This window comes from Myxocyprinus asiaticus, chromosome 11 (genome assembly GCF_019703515.2).
Source record: "Myxocyprinus asiaticus isolate MX2 ecotype Aquarium Trade chromosome 11, UBuf_Myxa_2, whole genome shotgun sequence".
In the NCBI taxonomy this organism is placed as follows: domain Eukaryota; kingdom Metazoa; phylum Chordata; class Actinopteri; order Cypriniformes; family Catostomidae; genus Myxocyprinus; species Myxocyprinus asiaticus.
Window position 1 is genome coordinate 44,247,805 of NC_059354.1, and position 15,705 is coordinate 44,263,509.

General features: G+C 38.0%; 1 protein-coding gene across 4 annotated transcripts in view; it reads left to right on the forward strand.

Annotated features, from left to right (window-relative positions):
- LOC127447907 (nck-associated protein 1-like) overlaps nucleotides 1-15,705 on the forward strand; it is a 72,559-nt gene that overhangs the window by 55,629 nt on the left and 1,225 nt on the right. For all 4 annotated transcript variants that reach the window (XM_051710090.1, XM_051710092.1, XM_051710091.1 and 1 more), the window contains 10 exons: nucleotides 1,056-1,274; nucleotides 1,554-1,684; nucleotides 1,860-1,957; nucleotides 7,758-7,851; nucleotides 8,718-8,800; nucleotides 9,667-9,747; nucleotides 9,832-9,925; nucleotides 13,687-13,803; nucleotides 13,960-14,069; nucleotides 14,535-14,624. In XM_051710090.1, coding sequence (XP_051566050.1) covers nucleotides 1,056-1,274; nucleotides 1,554-1,684; nucleotides 1,860-1,957; nucleotides 7,758-7,851; nucleotides 8,718-8,800; nucleotides 9,667-9,747; nucleotides 9,832-9,925; nucleotides 13,687-13,803; nucleotides 13,960-14,069; nucleotides 14,535-14,624 — 1,117 coding nt within the window. The remainder of the gene's footprint in view (nucleotides 1-1,055; nucleotides 1,275-1,553; nucleotides 1,685-1,859; nucleotides 1,958-7,757; nucleotides 7,852-8,717; nucleotides 8,801-9,666; nucleotides 9,748-9,831; nucleotides 9,926-13,686; nucleotides 13,804-13,959; nucleotides 14,070-14,534; nucleotides 14,625-15,705) is intronic.

The following is a 15,705-nucleotide window of genomic DNA, read 5'->3' on the forward strand; positions in this document are numbered from 1 at the left end:
AAGGTTGAACAGCATATGTTTGATTTATCTTTTTTTTTTTTTTTTTTTTTTGCAAAATATTTTGCTTGGAAAATGTACTTGTGCTATCTATCTTAAAATGAAATGCAATGTGGTTTGATACATTTTTACCTGATGCAGTGGCATGCATTTTTAAGTGTAGCTTAAGTGTCCAAATACTTTCCGGGGCCAATGTATTTACATTTCTTCATGTTCTGTCTGTTACATTACCCACAGTTCTCCTTTCCTGATGAGGTCCATCTGCACTCTTCCAAACTACCATCAATCATATTGATTTGCCTCATAGGGGAGAGTTATTGTTGCGTTTTATGTCAGGGAAAATTGTCGTCCAGCTCTCCCTTATTAATTAAGCTGAGAACTCAATGGCATAAAGGGCCTCTTGGGTTTATTGTTCGATTTGTGTAAACTATTGTGCTAGTGGAGAGAGTTTGGGTTTAGAATGATTTTTGACACTGTTCCAGAACAGCGCTTGTCCAACTAAATAAACACGGGGCAGAGGAAAAGCAGGTATTTTCCACTGCGGGATTCAAAACTCTGACGTGGATGCATTGGCTGGCCCCTCTCTCCCAGGCTGTGAACCCCTCATATGGCTGTGCTTCTCAGCAATAAGAGGCCTTATTAACCGATCTAACCATGCAGTTCATGTGCTGGTATTACCTGCTTCCATTTGATGGGTGTAGAAGCAGTCTATTATTTGTTAAAAGCCTTATTTAAAAATATTTTGTATCTGTTGATGGCAGCCACCTTCGCTCTCCTGGCCTGGAAAAGTCCTGGAAATTTTTATTGGTCAATATTTTACTCCCCGCCCATTACATCTGTTACATCGGCAGTACAGAAATGTTGTGTCAGAGGCACGTATTAGATTTGGATGAACTTTTTCCTTTAGAAAAACGTACACTGATGAATTGTCCACATTACAACCAGGGAAATGTATTAAGAGGGTAAACAGTGTGAATTTAAAAATATTTATGTTGTAAATTTGTCTTAATCCCAGTAGTCTTCCAGTATGTCTGATCATGTCTGTTACTGTTACTCAGGTCCATAGTCGGGATGACCATGTACAACCAGGCCACACAGGAGATCGCCAAACCGTCAGAGCTGCTGACCAGTGTGCGGGCCTACATGACAGTGCTGCAATCCATTGAGAATTATGTGCAGATTGACATCACCAGAGTGTTCAACAACGTGCTGCTGCAGCAGACCCAACACCTGGACAGCCATGGAGAACCAACGATCACCAGCCTCTACACCAACTGGTGAGATTTTAAATATTCATACCAGAAAGGCTGAATCAGAAAATTGCAGAAATTATACAAAATTGCAAGCTACCGCAAATAATGTGGAGATTGGTTGAATTTGCATACATTTTTGCGAACGCTAGCTTTGACTTAGAAAAAGTTATCTTAGAAGGTATCTACCTTTTGGAACAGTCTTTGTGTTGGGAGCGCAGCTGTGATGCCTTAAATACTGCCTACATAGGCCACTCGCTAGATTTTGAAACAGAGCCTATTTTAAATGTTTGCTTCTTTGTGCAGGTATCTGGAGACTCTACTGCGGCAGGTTAGCAATGGTCACATTGCGTACTTTGCTGCTATGAAGGCCTTTGTCAACTTGCCCACTGAAAATGAGCTCACCTTCAATGCCGAAGAGTATTCCGACATATCTGGTGAGGACAGCATTTAATTTATTTTTATTTTATTTTTTGATTATGAAAGCTTTTTCATACCAGTCTAAGTTTTATTTTTGTTTAGAAACATTTCACAGGGAAGTCTGAGAGTTAAGCTATTGCTTTCTTTAGCTGGACATGATAGCTAAATGAAATTGTCTTGATCCCCCCCCAGAAATGTGTTCCTTGTCTGAGCTGCTAGGTCCGTACGGGATGAAGTTCCTCAGTGAGAGCCTCATGTGGCACATCTCTTCACAGGTGGCTGAACTTAAGGTGAGGTATTCTACACTGATCTGGGATTTAATGACCCCATCAAATGGACTGCGGTTTCTTACGTGGACATATTTCCTGTTAAAACAGAAAGTTGTGGCAGTACATATCAAAGGGCCCATCCCTTATTTTTTAAATAGCCAGTAACCTTTAGTTTGTTAGTCATGAACCACAATCTTCTGCTTCTGCTTACTTGTCAAAGGCAGGTGGGATGCTCTTGAGAATTCTCATTCTAAAGAGAATTTTATTGGAAAAAAATTGTGATATGCCTGTGAGTGCAAGATAAGTCATCAATATTTTTGATCCCTTTTCCTGGATGAGATGGAGATTTTTTCTGCATTAAAGAGTACGTTAAAGGCCCCTGCATAATCATGGTGAAGTGCTTCTTCGTTACTTGCTCATAGCCAAAAAAAAAAAATCTAAACATCTGAGCAAAGGTAAACTGCGAACATTCAGATACCAGCCACGCTGCTGGGGGAGGCAGTTAAAGGGGCATTTAAATATGAGGACACTCAAGACTACTTATAAAACCTAACTAATGTGACATTAAAATGTGTTATCAATGACTTCATTCCTCATTCTATTAGAAGAAATCACATGTGATCAGTAAAATAAGCTGTTTTAACTACTCTATGATTATTTAAAGTAATATACTGTATATGTAGTAGATAATTTAGCATTTATGGTGCTAATGCAATAACACTATACATGGCCATAATACTTACACTCTGATATTGTAATTTATGATGACACTGATACTACTGCAAATAGTTGTGTATAAAAGAGTGTTAATGGGTAGAATACAGACAAAACATTATGATAGGCATATCTTACTCTTGGCGAATGTGTGAATGGCTTTCGCTACAGACAGCACAAGAGTGAATGGGCACTTTTAAAGTGTTTGTGTAGATGTGATTCCTTTTGTAAACTTAATAAAAAAATCAAATGACATGTTCTTGGAAAGTGTCTCTATGCGAACGATCGTACAGATGTAGGTAAGTTTGCACCAGCTCGCTAATAACTCTGCACGCCGGTGTATTAATGTTGACTGATCTTAACTGACTAAACGCGAATTAGCCGTTGGCCTCAAAGTAGGTGGAGCTCCAGGTCACACATAACGATGACGGGGACCAATGGCAGTAAGGTGTTTGGCAGCTGGTATGAAATGTTCCTGAAAGAGCTTGAGAGCTTTTATAAACTACTGAAAAGAACTCAAAAACACCTTTCTTTGGCCAGATTTTGTCCTAAATGACGTCACCACCGTTAGTTCTTCAGTTTAGTAGGAAGTGTGCAGGGACCTTAATATATACAGTAGATGGCCTCAAATCTAATAGATACCGTAGTGACTAAAAGTCAATCAGAAATTTGATTTCATGGGTTCGTTAACTTGGTAAAAAAGAATTAAATGGAGCAGAGAGTATTATGCTCTTATATGTGATTCAATCTACAATCAAATTAGTCAAAATATTTAATAAACAAACACGCAAGCAGTGTGGGATGATTATAGTTTGTGAATGATGGGATTTCTTCGGAATCTGCACAGATTCCATGTCGGCTGTTTACCGGGAACATGAGTTGAGGTAGCATTTTCCCATCATTTTGGATAACAATTAGGTAACAACAAATGAGAAGTGTCATTGATTAATGGTAACAATACTCAAATAATAGTTTGATTACATTGAAGGCAAAACCTTATTTACTAAGTATGAATGGTTGCCTGTTTGCTTTGCCTGGTGCAATGATTTAGGCTTGGACTGTTTTTTATTTTTTCTATTTTTTGTGGAGATAATGCATGTGAATGAAAAGCCCTTTATTCGTTCATGCATATTTCATAAGTATTTTATTTAATGGCACAAGTTTATTAATGCATGATGTGTTTGTAATTGAATTGGCCCACTATATTATGAAAGTTTTTTTTTTTACCAACCGATGTGTGTGAACATAGCCTTGGCATATATCAGCAATGTTCTATCATGCAAACCTCTCTCCCTCAGCTGAAAGTAATTTAGGGGAAGAAAGAACCAAGTTTCCTATCTGACCCACAATCAGCTGTGGAGTAAAAGTGTTTTATGTTGCATTTCTATTCTGCACCATGTTCACCCAAAGACTTAACGTGGAACATGTTTTCTCAAAAGTGCTCAAATTACACAAATCATTCATAGACATGCAAACTTGAGCACTTGTGTTTCTTCCCAGTAGTTCTCATTGAAATGACCCTATTTCGGGTGATTTCATGGGCTTAATCGTCTACCGTTATAGACTGTTCAATTTAGGTGTTAGAAGAATGTTCCGGGTTTAATAAAAGTGAAGCTTTATCAACAGCATTTATGGCAAAATATTGAAAATCCCAGATAATAATTTTTTTTTGTTTTTTTTGTTTGTTTTTAAGCAAGACTTGGTTATCGTAACACTCACAATTGAAGCACATTGAGTCTGGCAATAATTATTACAATGCACACTTTCAATAGTATAGTCACAAGAGTTAAAGGTATAGTTCACCCAAAAATGAAAATTCTCTCATCATTTACTCACCCTTAGACCATCCCAGATGTGAATTACTTTCTTTCGTCTGCAGAACATAAAGACTTTTTGAAGAATATTTCAGCTCTGAAGGTCCATACAATGCATGTAAATGGCGGCCAGAACTTTGAAGCTCCAAAAATCACAAAGTCAGCATAAAAGTAATCCAAACGACTCAAGTGGTTGAATCCATATCTTCAAATGTGATATGATAGGTGTGAGTGAGAAACAGATCAATATTTAAGTCCTTTATTTCTATAAATCTCCACTTTCACATTCTTCTTTTGTTTTTGGCGATCCACATTCAGATGATTCAGATTCTTTATTGTCATTGTAACAAAATTACAACGAAATTCTGTATGGCTCAGTCCAGACAGCAGCTTATAAAACACAATGAAAGTAATAAAAATCAATCATTTAAAATCCATTGATATATAAACAAGATAGAAGTTAGGATAAAAGTCAAGATAAGAGACTGTTGTAATCATTAAAGTGCATAAGTAAATAAATTAATTAATCAAGTCAATTAAGAAGGTGCACTAAAAGAATACTGGTAGCAGCGTGTATGTGATTTCCAGTGAGGGAAGTGCTCCAACAGTCTAGACACAATGATCCTGTATAGGGATAGTGGAGGCTACAGCTCTTGGAAAGAAGCTGTTCCTCAGTCTGTTTTTACGGGACTGTATTGTCCTGTATCGTCTGCCGGATGGTAGAGAGTCGAACAGTGAGTGTCCAGGGTGTTACAACGCTGGCAATGCTTCTAGCTTTCCTTTGCAGCCGACTGATGTAGACTTCACCCAGATTCAGGAGCTCAGATCTGATGACCCGCTGGGCTACTTTCACCACATGCTGTAGTTCTCTTCGGTTGGCAGCAGTGTAGCTGGCATACCACACTGTGGCGCAGTAGGGGAGTATACTCTCTGTGGTGCTACGGTAAAAATTCCTGAGTAATTGCTGAAGTAGTTGTGCCTTTTTCAGTTTACGTAGGAAGAATACTCTCTGTTGGGCCTTCTTCACCAGATAAGATGTGTGCTTTGACCAAGTCAGATCACATGAAATGTAGACTCCCAGGAACTTGAAGTGCTCTACTCTTTCCACTTCCTCACCATATATGTAGAGGGCAGCATGTTCTGTTTTCTTGAATCTTCTGAAGTCCACAATGATCTCTTTTGTTTTTGTGGTATTGAGGGTCAGGTTGTTGACCCGACACCATCGGGCAAGATGGCACACCTCCTCCCTCATTGTCTGATATCAGTTCCACCAAGGTGGTGTCATCTGCAAATTTAATTATGGTGTTGGAGGAGTGGGTGGGGGTACAGTCATGCATGAACAGGGCTACTGAGCTGGACTGAGGGCCGAGGTTGCTGATTTTTGTAACCAATTTATGTGGTATGATAGTATTGAAGGTGGAGCTAAAATCAATAAAAAGCATCCTTACGTGTGTTCTGGTGCTCCAGATGTGTCAGGGCTTTATGCAGTGCAGTTGAAACTGCATCCTTCGTTGATCTATTGGCTCGGAAGGCAAACTGATGATGGTCAAGGTCGGGGGGATGACTGCCTTAATGTGTGCCAATATCAACCTTTTGAAGCACTTCATGATAATGGGGGTTAAAGCAATCGGCCTGTAGTCATTCAGACATTTTGCTGTTGATTTCTTTGGAACTGGGATGATGGTAGATCATTTAAAACAGGTAGGGACGGTAGCCTGTTGAAGTGAGTTTTTGAATATGTTGGTAAATACATCCACCAGCTGTTCTGCACACTCCTTAAAAACCCTTCCCTGCACTCCGTCCGGTCCAGCTGCTTTCTTGATGTCAATTTTGCGCATGGTGGACCTTACTTGATGGTGGTGTAGAATGAGTGCTTGCTTATTCTGTGGTGGTGCAGTAAAGGTGGTAGGGCTATTGTTTTCACCATCAAAATGTGCAAAGAACTGGTTGAGGACATCAGGGAAAGCAGTGTCAATGTTGGACATAGGGCTGTTGTCACAATTGTAGTCAGTAATAGCCTTAATCCCTTTCCACATGCTGTGGGAGTCGTTGTTGATAAAATGCTCCTCAATGCACTGTTTATACTTGCGCTTTGCATCCCTGATGCCCTTCCTCAGTTTACCCCTTGCATTTTTGTAGGCCTCTGTGTCACCAGATTTAAAAGCAGTATCCCGAGCCTTGAGGAGAGTTTTTACCTCGTTGTTGAACCAGGGCTTCTGGTTGGAAAACACTTTGACGGTCCTTCTTGTAGCCACGTTGTCTGTTCAAAATGTTATATATGACAGGACAGATGAAGCGTGTTCCACTAGATTAGGTCCCTGTGCAAAGATGTCCCATTTGGTGTTTTCAAAACAATCTTGCAATGCTGGAATGCTGTCCTCCCTCCATACTTTCACAGCCTTTACCTCTGGCTTAATTCTACTGATCAGTGGTTAACATGATGGTATGAGAAACACTGAAAGGTGGTCTGATAGTCCAAGGTGCGGAGATGGTGAGGCTTTGTATGCATTTGGAATGTTGGTGTAGACTTGGTCTAATATATTTCCCCCTCTTGTGGCAAAGTGTACATTATTATAAAACTTTGGTAAAACTGACTTAAGGTTTGCATGGTTAAGGTCCCCTGTTGCTATGATAGCAGCTTCAGGATGTGCAGTCAGTTGTTGATTGATAATGTCCTGCAGCCTCTTCAGCGCTAGATTAGTTTTAGCTTGCATATACAGCCGTAATGATTACAGATGTAAATTCTCTTGGCAGGATGGTCTACATTTCTTCATGCATATCGCCACCTACTGGATGGGGCTGGTCAAAGGTGGAAATTTTTATTAAAAAAAGGACTTAAATATGGATCTTTTTCTCACCCACACCAATTATATCGCTTCTGAAGACATGGATTTTACCACTTGATTCATATGGATTACTTTTATGCTGCCTTTATATGCTTTTTGGAACTTCAATGTTCTGGCCGCCATTCACTTGCATTGTGTGGACCTACAGAGCTGAGATACTCTTCTAAAAATCTTCATTTGTGTACTGCAGAAGAAATAAAGTCATACACATCTGGGATGGCATTAGGATGAGTAAATGATAAGAGAATTTTCATTCTTGGGTGAACGATTCCTTTAAACATTATTCTTGATGGTATGAGACTAGTGTAATAGAATCACTTACTGACCTTTTCTGTATATCCAATCTTTCAAGTTCAAAATCATGACCACATAACACTGACATTTTAACCATTTTCACATCACCGCTTCCCTGCTCATACACCCTATCATCTCTTGTCATCTTTACAGAAACTTGTGGTGGACAACGTGGAGGTTCTGACCCAGATGAGAACCAGCTTTGACAAGCCGGATCATATGGCAGCGCTCTTTAAGCGACTCACATGTGGGTACCCATCTTGGGGCTTTTGCCCCCTATCATTTGACTTACAGCCAGGTATCCTATGCTCATAAAAAACATCCTGTGAATTAATGCAGTTTTAGAAGTCATGGACATTTCTTTAGTAAATATATATTTTTCTAATTTTCATCTGCCTAAAAAATTCTTCTCAGCTTGATATTGTTCTTGTGTATAGTAAAACTTGCTCATAAGCCATAATGATTTGTGAGCAAATCGTTCTTTTAAATGAGTGAACAGGTCAGAAAGTTGTCTGAATGAGTTGTCTGAATTGGACTGAATGATTCATTAGTGAATAGTCTGAATCAAAAAAAAAAATGTTTTTAATTTTTAATGCAGTATAATCACAAATGACTGAAGTCTTTGATCTTAGATGCACAAAGTTATATTAAAAATGTTAATGGGTCAGAAATTAGAAACACAATGAATAATAAAAATAAATACCAATTTAAATCAAAGTAATAATTTTTATATTTTTGGATTGGTATTTTAAATTTTCAAAACCAAGTACCTCCTTGGGGCAACTTCAGTGGTATGCATACCACAGTTCAAGATCTACAGTATTAGACAATAGCCGTTTGTAATCTCATGGAATGAGCTGTAATAACACTCAACCCCCTTCCCCTCCCTAATGGCAGACTGGACCCTCTGCACAGAGCTATTTGTGGTATTTGTAATGGCTTGCCCTCATACAGCCGTATTACTGTGCTAAAATGTGAACAGGAATTTGAAATCCTATCCCAGGAATGTGGCCTGTATGCACTCCACCTGCAGATCTATTTTTAGTGGTTCTGAAGGAAGAAACGGGGCTATTTTTGGAGGTTATTAATATGACTTATCTTCTATTTCTGTAGCGGTTGACAGTGTGCTAAAGCGGATGACCATCATCGGCGTGATTTTGTCGTTCCGCTCTCTGGCTCAGGAAGCTCTTCGAGATGTATGTTTGTTACCCACACGTCTTACTTCTCCCATAACTCACCCCATACTCACCTTCTGTGCATGGACAGCATGTTGGCTTATTAGAAGGATGCTATACATCTCATAGCTGACATAGTAAATGAATAGTTCACCCAAAAATGAACATTTTGTTCATCCATGAAACGCAAAGGGAGATGTTAGACAGAATGTCCGAGCCACTCTTTTTCCATACAAGTAGATGGTGATTTATACTGCCAAACTCCAAAAAGGACTTTAAAAGCATTCAAATTTACTCATTCTAAGTCTTCTAAAGCCATATGATAGCTTTGTGTGAGAAACAGACTATTTAAGTCATGATTCACTGATAATCTTCCTTCCTGCTGCAGCAATCAAATCTCATTCGCTTAAATTCATATTTCGCACGAGGATGCGTCACACCAGGTTTGACGTCAGTGATGCCGAACGACATTGTTCCAATCACAACGTGACAGGTTCGAATATGCAGAAGAGCGAATTCAGATTTAAGAGCTTAACATTATCAGTGAATAATGACATAAATTTAAGTCTTTTAGTCACAGAAATCTATCGCATGGCTTAAGAAGATTTGGAATGTAGTATACAAGTCATATGGACTACTTTTATAATCCTTTATGGTGCCTTTTTGTCCTTTTTTGAGCTTGACGATATAAATCACCATCCACTTTCAGTCTATGGAAAGAGCAGCTCAGACTTTCTGTCTAACATCTCCTTTTGTGTTTCACTGAAGATAGAAAAAAATGACGTGAGGATGACAAATCGATTACTATTTGTCAGTATTATTACTATTAAGTCTGAAAGCGCTGTAGCCCAAATGAGCTCTAACCACAGATGTGCCCTTCTCTTCAGGTACTGTCATGCCATATTCCCTTCCTGGTGAGCTCTGTGGAAGACTTCAAAGACCACATCCCTCGTGAAACTGACATGAAGGTAGGTTTTGTTCAGACTTGCTGGTAATAGTAATGCCATGTCACTGGACCTGAAACGGACAAACTTTTTTCACGTATTTCTCAGGTTGCCATGAACGTGTACGAGCTGTCTTCCGCTGCAGGCCTGCCCTGTGAGATCGACCCTGCTCTGGTCGTGGCTCTGTCTTCGCAGAAGTCTGGTAAGTTATTTCAGATAATATACAGTAATTGTCACTAGGACTGTGTGTAGGGAGTAACAACTGGACCCTACCACAAATAAAGTGGAGCAAAAAGAGATTTTCTTCCAGCAAATATTCAAAAGGAATTGCAAATTGTATTAGAAATTAGGTTTGCAATTTGTGGATGCAAATCGTCTCTGTGCATTTGGAAAATGTTTGCCAAAATTCTAATGATAATGAAAAATTGATTTACAATTCAATTCAAATTATTCAAATATTACACTGTTATAGATCTAGTCTTATTGCATTATGTTGATGTGTCATTGCCATTACTATTTGAGCTTTGCTGCAAATAGATGATTTACAATTGCATTAGAATTGTTTGACAATGTGTCCACAAATAGAAAACTAAATTAGATTTCAGAAAATTGTCTGAAATAAATGTCCATATTTAGCCTTGATATCAAAGCAGCAGCAATATCAGAGATAAAATGCTTAACATCTTGCATTTCAAATTACAATATGTGTCAAAATCCACCATTTCGACCCTGATGAGCAACAGTTAAATCCCTGTTGGCATCGAAATAATATACCAGTACTCATTCTTGCCCAATCAGTGGAAAATAAAATGCGCTAACTGGATGTTCTGTGGAAAATTTGAGTTGGTCTCTGAAGAACATGTAGATATGCATCAGGAGTCTTTGCTCTAGATTGGAGCAACCAAATTGGGAATGCTGCTTTCATCTGCGTTTGCCGTAAAATAGGCGTTCACTAAAGTGTGACGTTGGTGTTTACAAACTCAGAAGAACTGTAGAACAGCAATTCTTTTTCCAAAACGTTCTTTGCTGCTCAGATTTTCACTTTTAAATATCCAAAGACAGGAAAGACCATCTTATGCCAAATGATTGACCAGAAAATCTCTCTTGGATGCAAGCTAGTTTGCTATAAATAAAAAAAAAAAAGTATGTTTCGGTTGTGGTTTGAAAAGTTAAATTGCATCACATGGTTTGTATCAAATGTAATCTAGTATTAGGACGCTCGCTCGCTCACTCACTCACTCACTCTCACACCCGTGTCTTATTATTTCTGTTTGGGAATGATTTTACAATTCAAAGTCCCATGTGATTAGGCATATCATAAACACAATCTCTAGAGTAAAAAAAAAAAAAAAATTAAAATCTCAGATCTGCATTTTTGTGTCTCATGTGCACTGATTTCCAGTGTTAGGTGACTGAAAGTAGTGATGCTACAAAACAATTTTTGCTACTAAACAATTTTCAGAACAGCTACTTTTTCCTATGAGTAGCAGTGTATTGCAACAAAATGCTGCGTCACTGGTTTTTCTTCACATTGTATTATGCGCACAGCTTTATTGCTGAGTAAACTGAGGCAATAATCAAATGTGCTCTCTTCTGAAGTTTTTGACTCATTTTGGTGAATCAGTTCTTTAGTACGGTTCGTTTCAATAAATTGGTTCAAAAATAGATTTATCGAGTCCCTGCACTGCATTGTACAGCTCATTATTATAAATGTAAGTGTTTTTACTAGGGCTTGGTATTGATACAGATTATTTGATTACGATTCACAAGCTCTCGATTTCAACTCTATATTGATTAATATGGGAAAATTTCAGTTATAATGTCCATTTTGCATACATATGAAAAATATTCTCTCCCACCTAATGCTGTTAATTATACAGGGGACCTTCTAACTAGGTACATTATGGAAATATTATCATTTTGGTCACATTTTAGCTTTTTAAAATTTGCAGATCCATGTATTCCATTAATAAATATATTATATTGCATATATTATACTGTGTTACATGTTTATTGTTTAATGCATAATTTATACTGTTTACAAGTATTTACATTGATTTGTTTAACACTGTGCTAATAATCAGTAATGTCTCTTTAAGAAAACCGGCAGGTCTGTAAAGAGTCTGTAAATGAGCACATATTAACGAGAGAGGACTCGAAAGGCTTCTTTACCTCGTCCGTGCTATTCGTGATTTCGAATTGAATGTTTGTTTCATTGTTTTTAATCAACAATTAAATGTAAAGAACAGAAAAGATATTAAAATAGACATGATTTAATGACAAATGGATTGCGTGGTTCTCGTCTTTGGACACACATTGCACAGAATGCGTCAAATAAAACTTTTAACTCTCCACACGCAGTGAAAGGATGCTGAACTTCTTCGCCAATATACTACTCAATGACTGGTGAGTGACATCTCAACATTTATTAGCCAGTGGCTAATCACAGACATTTTTGTTGCATAGCGCGAAATTTGATCTCATATGCGAGTGATTTACTGGCAGTGTAGAGAGTTGCACATTTAGTAAAAGATCGATCTTGGGATTTAAGAATTGATATCGCGATGCGTCGGAAAGTCGTCGATTAAAGTATTTAATCACAATTAATCGCATGATTTTTCATAGTTAATTCTGATTAATCGCAGATTTCGAAAGTAATTTGACACTAAATGTACTTTTTAAAATGTGTCAAAATGCATTTAGTTGCTTCTTAGAATAAAAGAGAAGAGAACAATATGAAAGAAAAGAAAACAATATGTAGCTAATGTTGTATGAACATTTTTCCAAACAAAGTATTCCACAATATAAAGACAGAAATGAACTCAAATTGCACCAATTCAAGGAACATTAAACGTTTTCCAAAGTCTAAGTGGGAGGTTGAATAATTAAAATATGTAGTCCACGTAGTTTGCGTATTCATTGCAATAGGCATTAAATCTCTTAAACTCTCATTAATAATAATCGTGGCTTTTCACGTTGCTACACAAATCATGAAGTCGCATTCGCATTATTCGCTTTGCACTTGCCATGAAAAGTGCTTGCAGGGAACGTCTTGTTTTGTATTTAGCGCTGGCACTGCAGATGTAAATGATACTTCATCCAAATTGTCTGGTTAGACGGAAGCCCAACACAGCGCAGGGGAAATGCTGATGCTTCACTCCAGTCACACTACGACTGCTTTGTGATACTCTTAACGAAAGTCAACGTTAGGTGCAGACGTGGACTTTCCGCTTGTCTAGAAATATTGGGCTACGCACGGACTGTGTACATGATGAAATTTACTTCGTGCTCACTGTGCGTTAGACTTAGCAGCACGCAGGCAACCGAAGTATAATTTAGTCTTTAGGGAGCATTCACACAGGGTGCATTTTCTTTTTTTTTGTAGTCTAGTTGATGTTTCTAAAATGTTAGCTTGACTAATGGTGAACTACTTCAAATTTCGAGAATCTTGTAGCTTGGGAAACTACTGTTTCAGAGCAGCTTCCCCAACACTGCTCTTTCCATATCCATTATCCATTCAAATAATAAGATTCCTGAGAAGAGCCTTAAATATATCTCCTGCCTCATAACTCATATTTCTCCAGAACTGAGCAATGCTGTCCGGTGAACACCTTTCACTTTCTCAGAGCAGCTCTCAGACCCTCCAGGGCCTCTTGGCCAGCACTGATGTTTTTGTTCTATTCCCCTGATGGTTCAATCCAAACCACTTCTAAATAGCGAGTCAACTCAATATAGACTTAATTGAATCACTTCCAAATGCTGTTGCATTAATAACACAAATAAGACTTAATTTTTGGACATTAGTGCTGTTTTTCTTGGCCCTTCGTGCAGATTTTCGGACACTGTCCAGAGAGAGAAAAATGCAATCCTTGCAATTTTCTTGCCTTGCACAATGGCTACTTGAGTGTTTACCGTGGTACCAAAAGCAAAAATCATGCACCTAATTCTCTATGTTTGTAACAGAGAATATCAGCCCAGAGGAAGAGTACAAGATCGCCTGCCTGTTGATGGTCTTTGTGGCCGTTGCCATGCCAACCCTGGCCAGCAATGTGATGTCACAGTACAGTCCTGCAATAGAAGGTACCAATTTTTACATTTCAGACTCGCACTGAACCACTGCGAATGAAATCCGATTATATCTGTGCTATTTGAACTGCAGACCGCTGGAATGACGAAACCACATTTAATGCGTATGACATTATCATGTGTTGGTTAACTCTCTATAAATCTTTTAAGGTCACTGCAACAACATTCACTGTCTGGCCAAAGCGGTAAACCAGATTGCTGCAGCGCTCTTCACTATCCACAAGGGCAGCATAGAGGATCGGCTGAAAGAGTTCCTCGCAGTAAGTTAGAATGCTTGTCGTAATCATCCCAATTCATGGATTAAAAGAATAAATCACCCAAAATTTTTAATTCTGTCGTGACTCAATACCCTAATGGGGATTGGAGCTCTCAAGCTCAAGAACACAAAGTACCATAAAAGTATCATGAAAGTGGTCCATACTTCTCGTACACTATATTCCAAGTCTTCTGAAGTAATACAATAGCTTTGAGTGAGAGAAACAGATCAAAATTTCTATAATTATTCACTGAAAATTGACAGAATTTTCAGTTTTGGGTGAAATATTCTTTAAATGTTTTTTATTTCTCGTATTTAAAGGATGCACTTGAATATTTGCTTTTACCATACGCTGTACAATTTACAGCAACATATCAATAAGAAACACTGTATTTATGCAACTCTGCAATGAAAGTTCTACAGTGTAACTTTGCTGCTTATTAAAATCCTGTAATTCTCTCTTCCTCAGCTTGCCTCCTCCAGTCTGCTGAAGATTGGACAGGAGACAGATAAAACCACTACACGGAACAGAGAGTCTGTTTACCTGCTTCTGGACATGGTGAGTGAATCCACACTGCTGTTACAAGACTAAACAAAGTGTTTAATATTTTTTCCATATTTCCACATCTCTCTTTAGTACATAAATTAGCAGTAGAATTATGGTCAGAAATTGAGTTTTGAAATTGTGTTTTCCAAGCCTGGAAAAGTAATGGAAATTAATAAAACCTTAAAAGTAATGGAAATGTATCTAGTCAATGTATATTGTTCTTGTTATGTTCTGCTGTAGTCTAATATATTTTTAATATCTTTTGTTGAGCATGTGTTGAGTTAAATTGTTTACTTCCAATCCATAGTAATGATCGATTTGTGAGCAGATTCTTGTTTTTAGTCTTTTTTTTTTTTCAATTAGTCAAACGTGTTCAGAAAAATCGTTCTGAATGATTCATTAGTGAATCAGTTTGAATCAAAATTATTTTTCAAACATCCTTATCCAGTAACCACAAATAACTAGAAATGGTAATAAAGGGATAGTTCACCCAAAAATGGAAATTTTCTCATAATTTACTCACCCTCATGCCATCCCAGATGTGTGTGACTTTCGTTCTTCTGCAGAACACATATGAAGGTTTTTAGAAGAATATTTCAGCTCTGTAGGTCCATACAATGTCAGTGAATGGTGGCCAGAAATCTATAGGTCCAAATATCACATAAAGGCATCATAAAAGTAATTCATACGACTCCAGTGGTTTAATCAATGTCTTCTGAAGCGATCCAATCAGTTTTGGGTGAGAACAAACCAAAATATAACTAATTTTTCACTGTACATCTTGCCATTGCAGTTTCTTGGCACGATCATTATTTCAATGTCGATTACACTTCCTAGCGCTTGACGCTTGCACAGAGCGCTAGATGGCGCTATAGGTAGTGTAATCAAGCATGAAATCACGATCGCCAAGGAGAATGCTGCCAAGATTTAAAGTGAAAAAGGAACTACATTGCAGCTCTTTTGAACTGTAAGCTGTTCAGGCTGAACGCGTTCTTGCGCTAAAAAAGCAGAATGATAGAACAGAATGAGGGTGTCTTGAGACGCGTTTTTAAAAGTTGAAGTCTTTTTTAACTTGATACGGTCCACCTGCGCG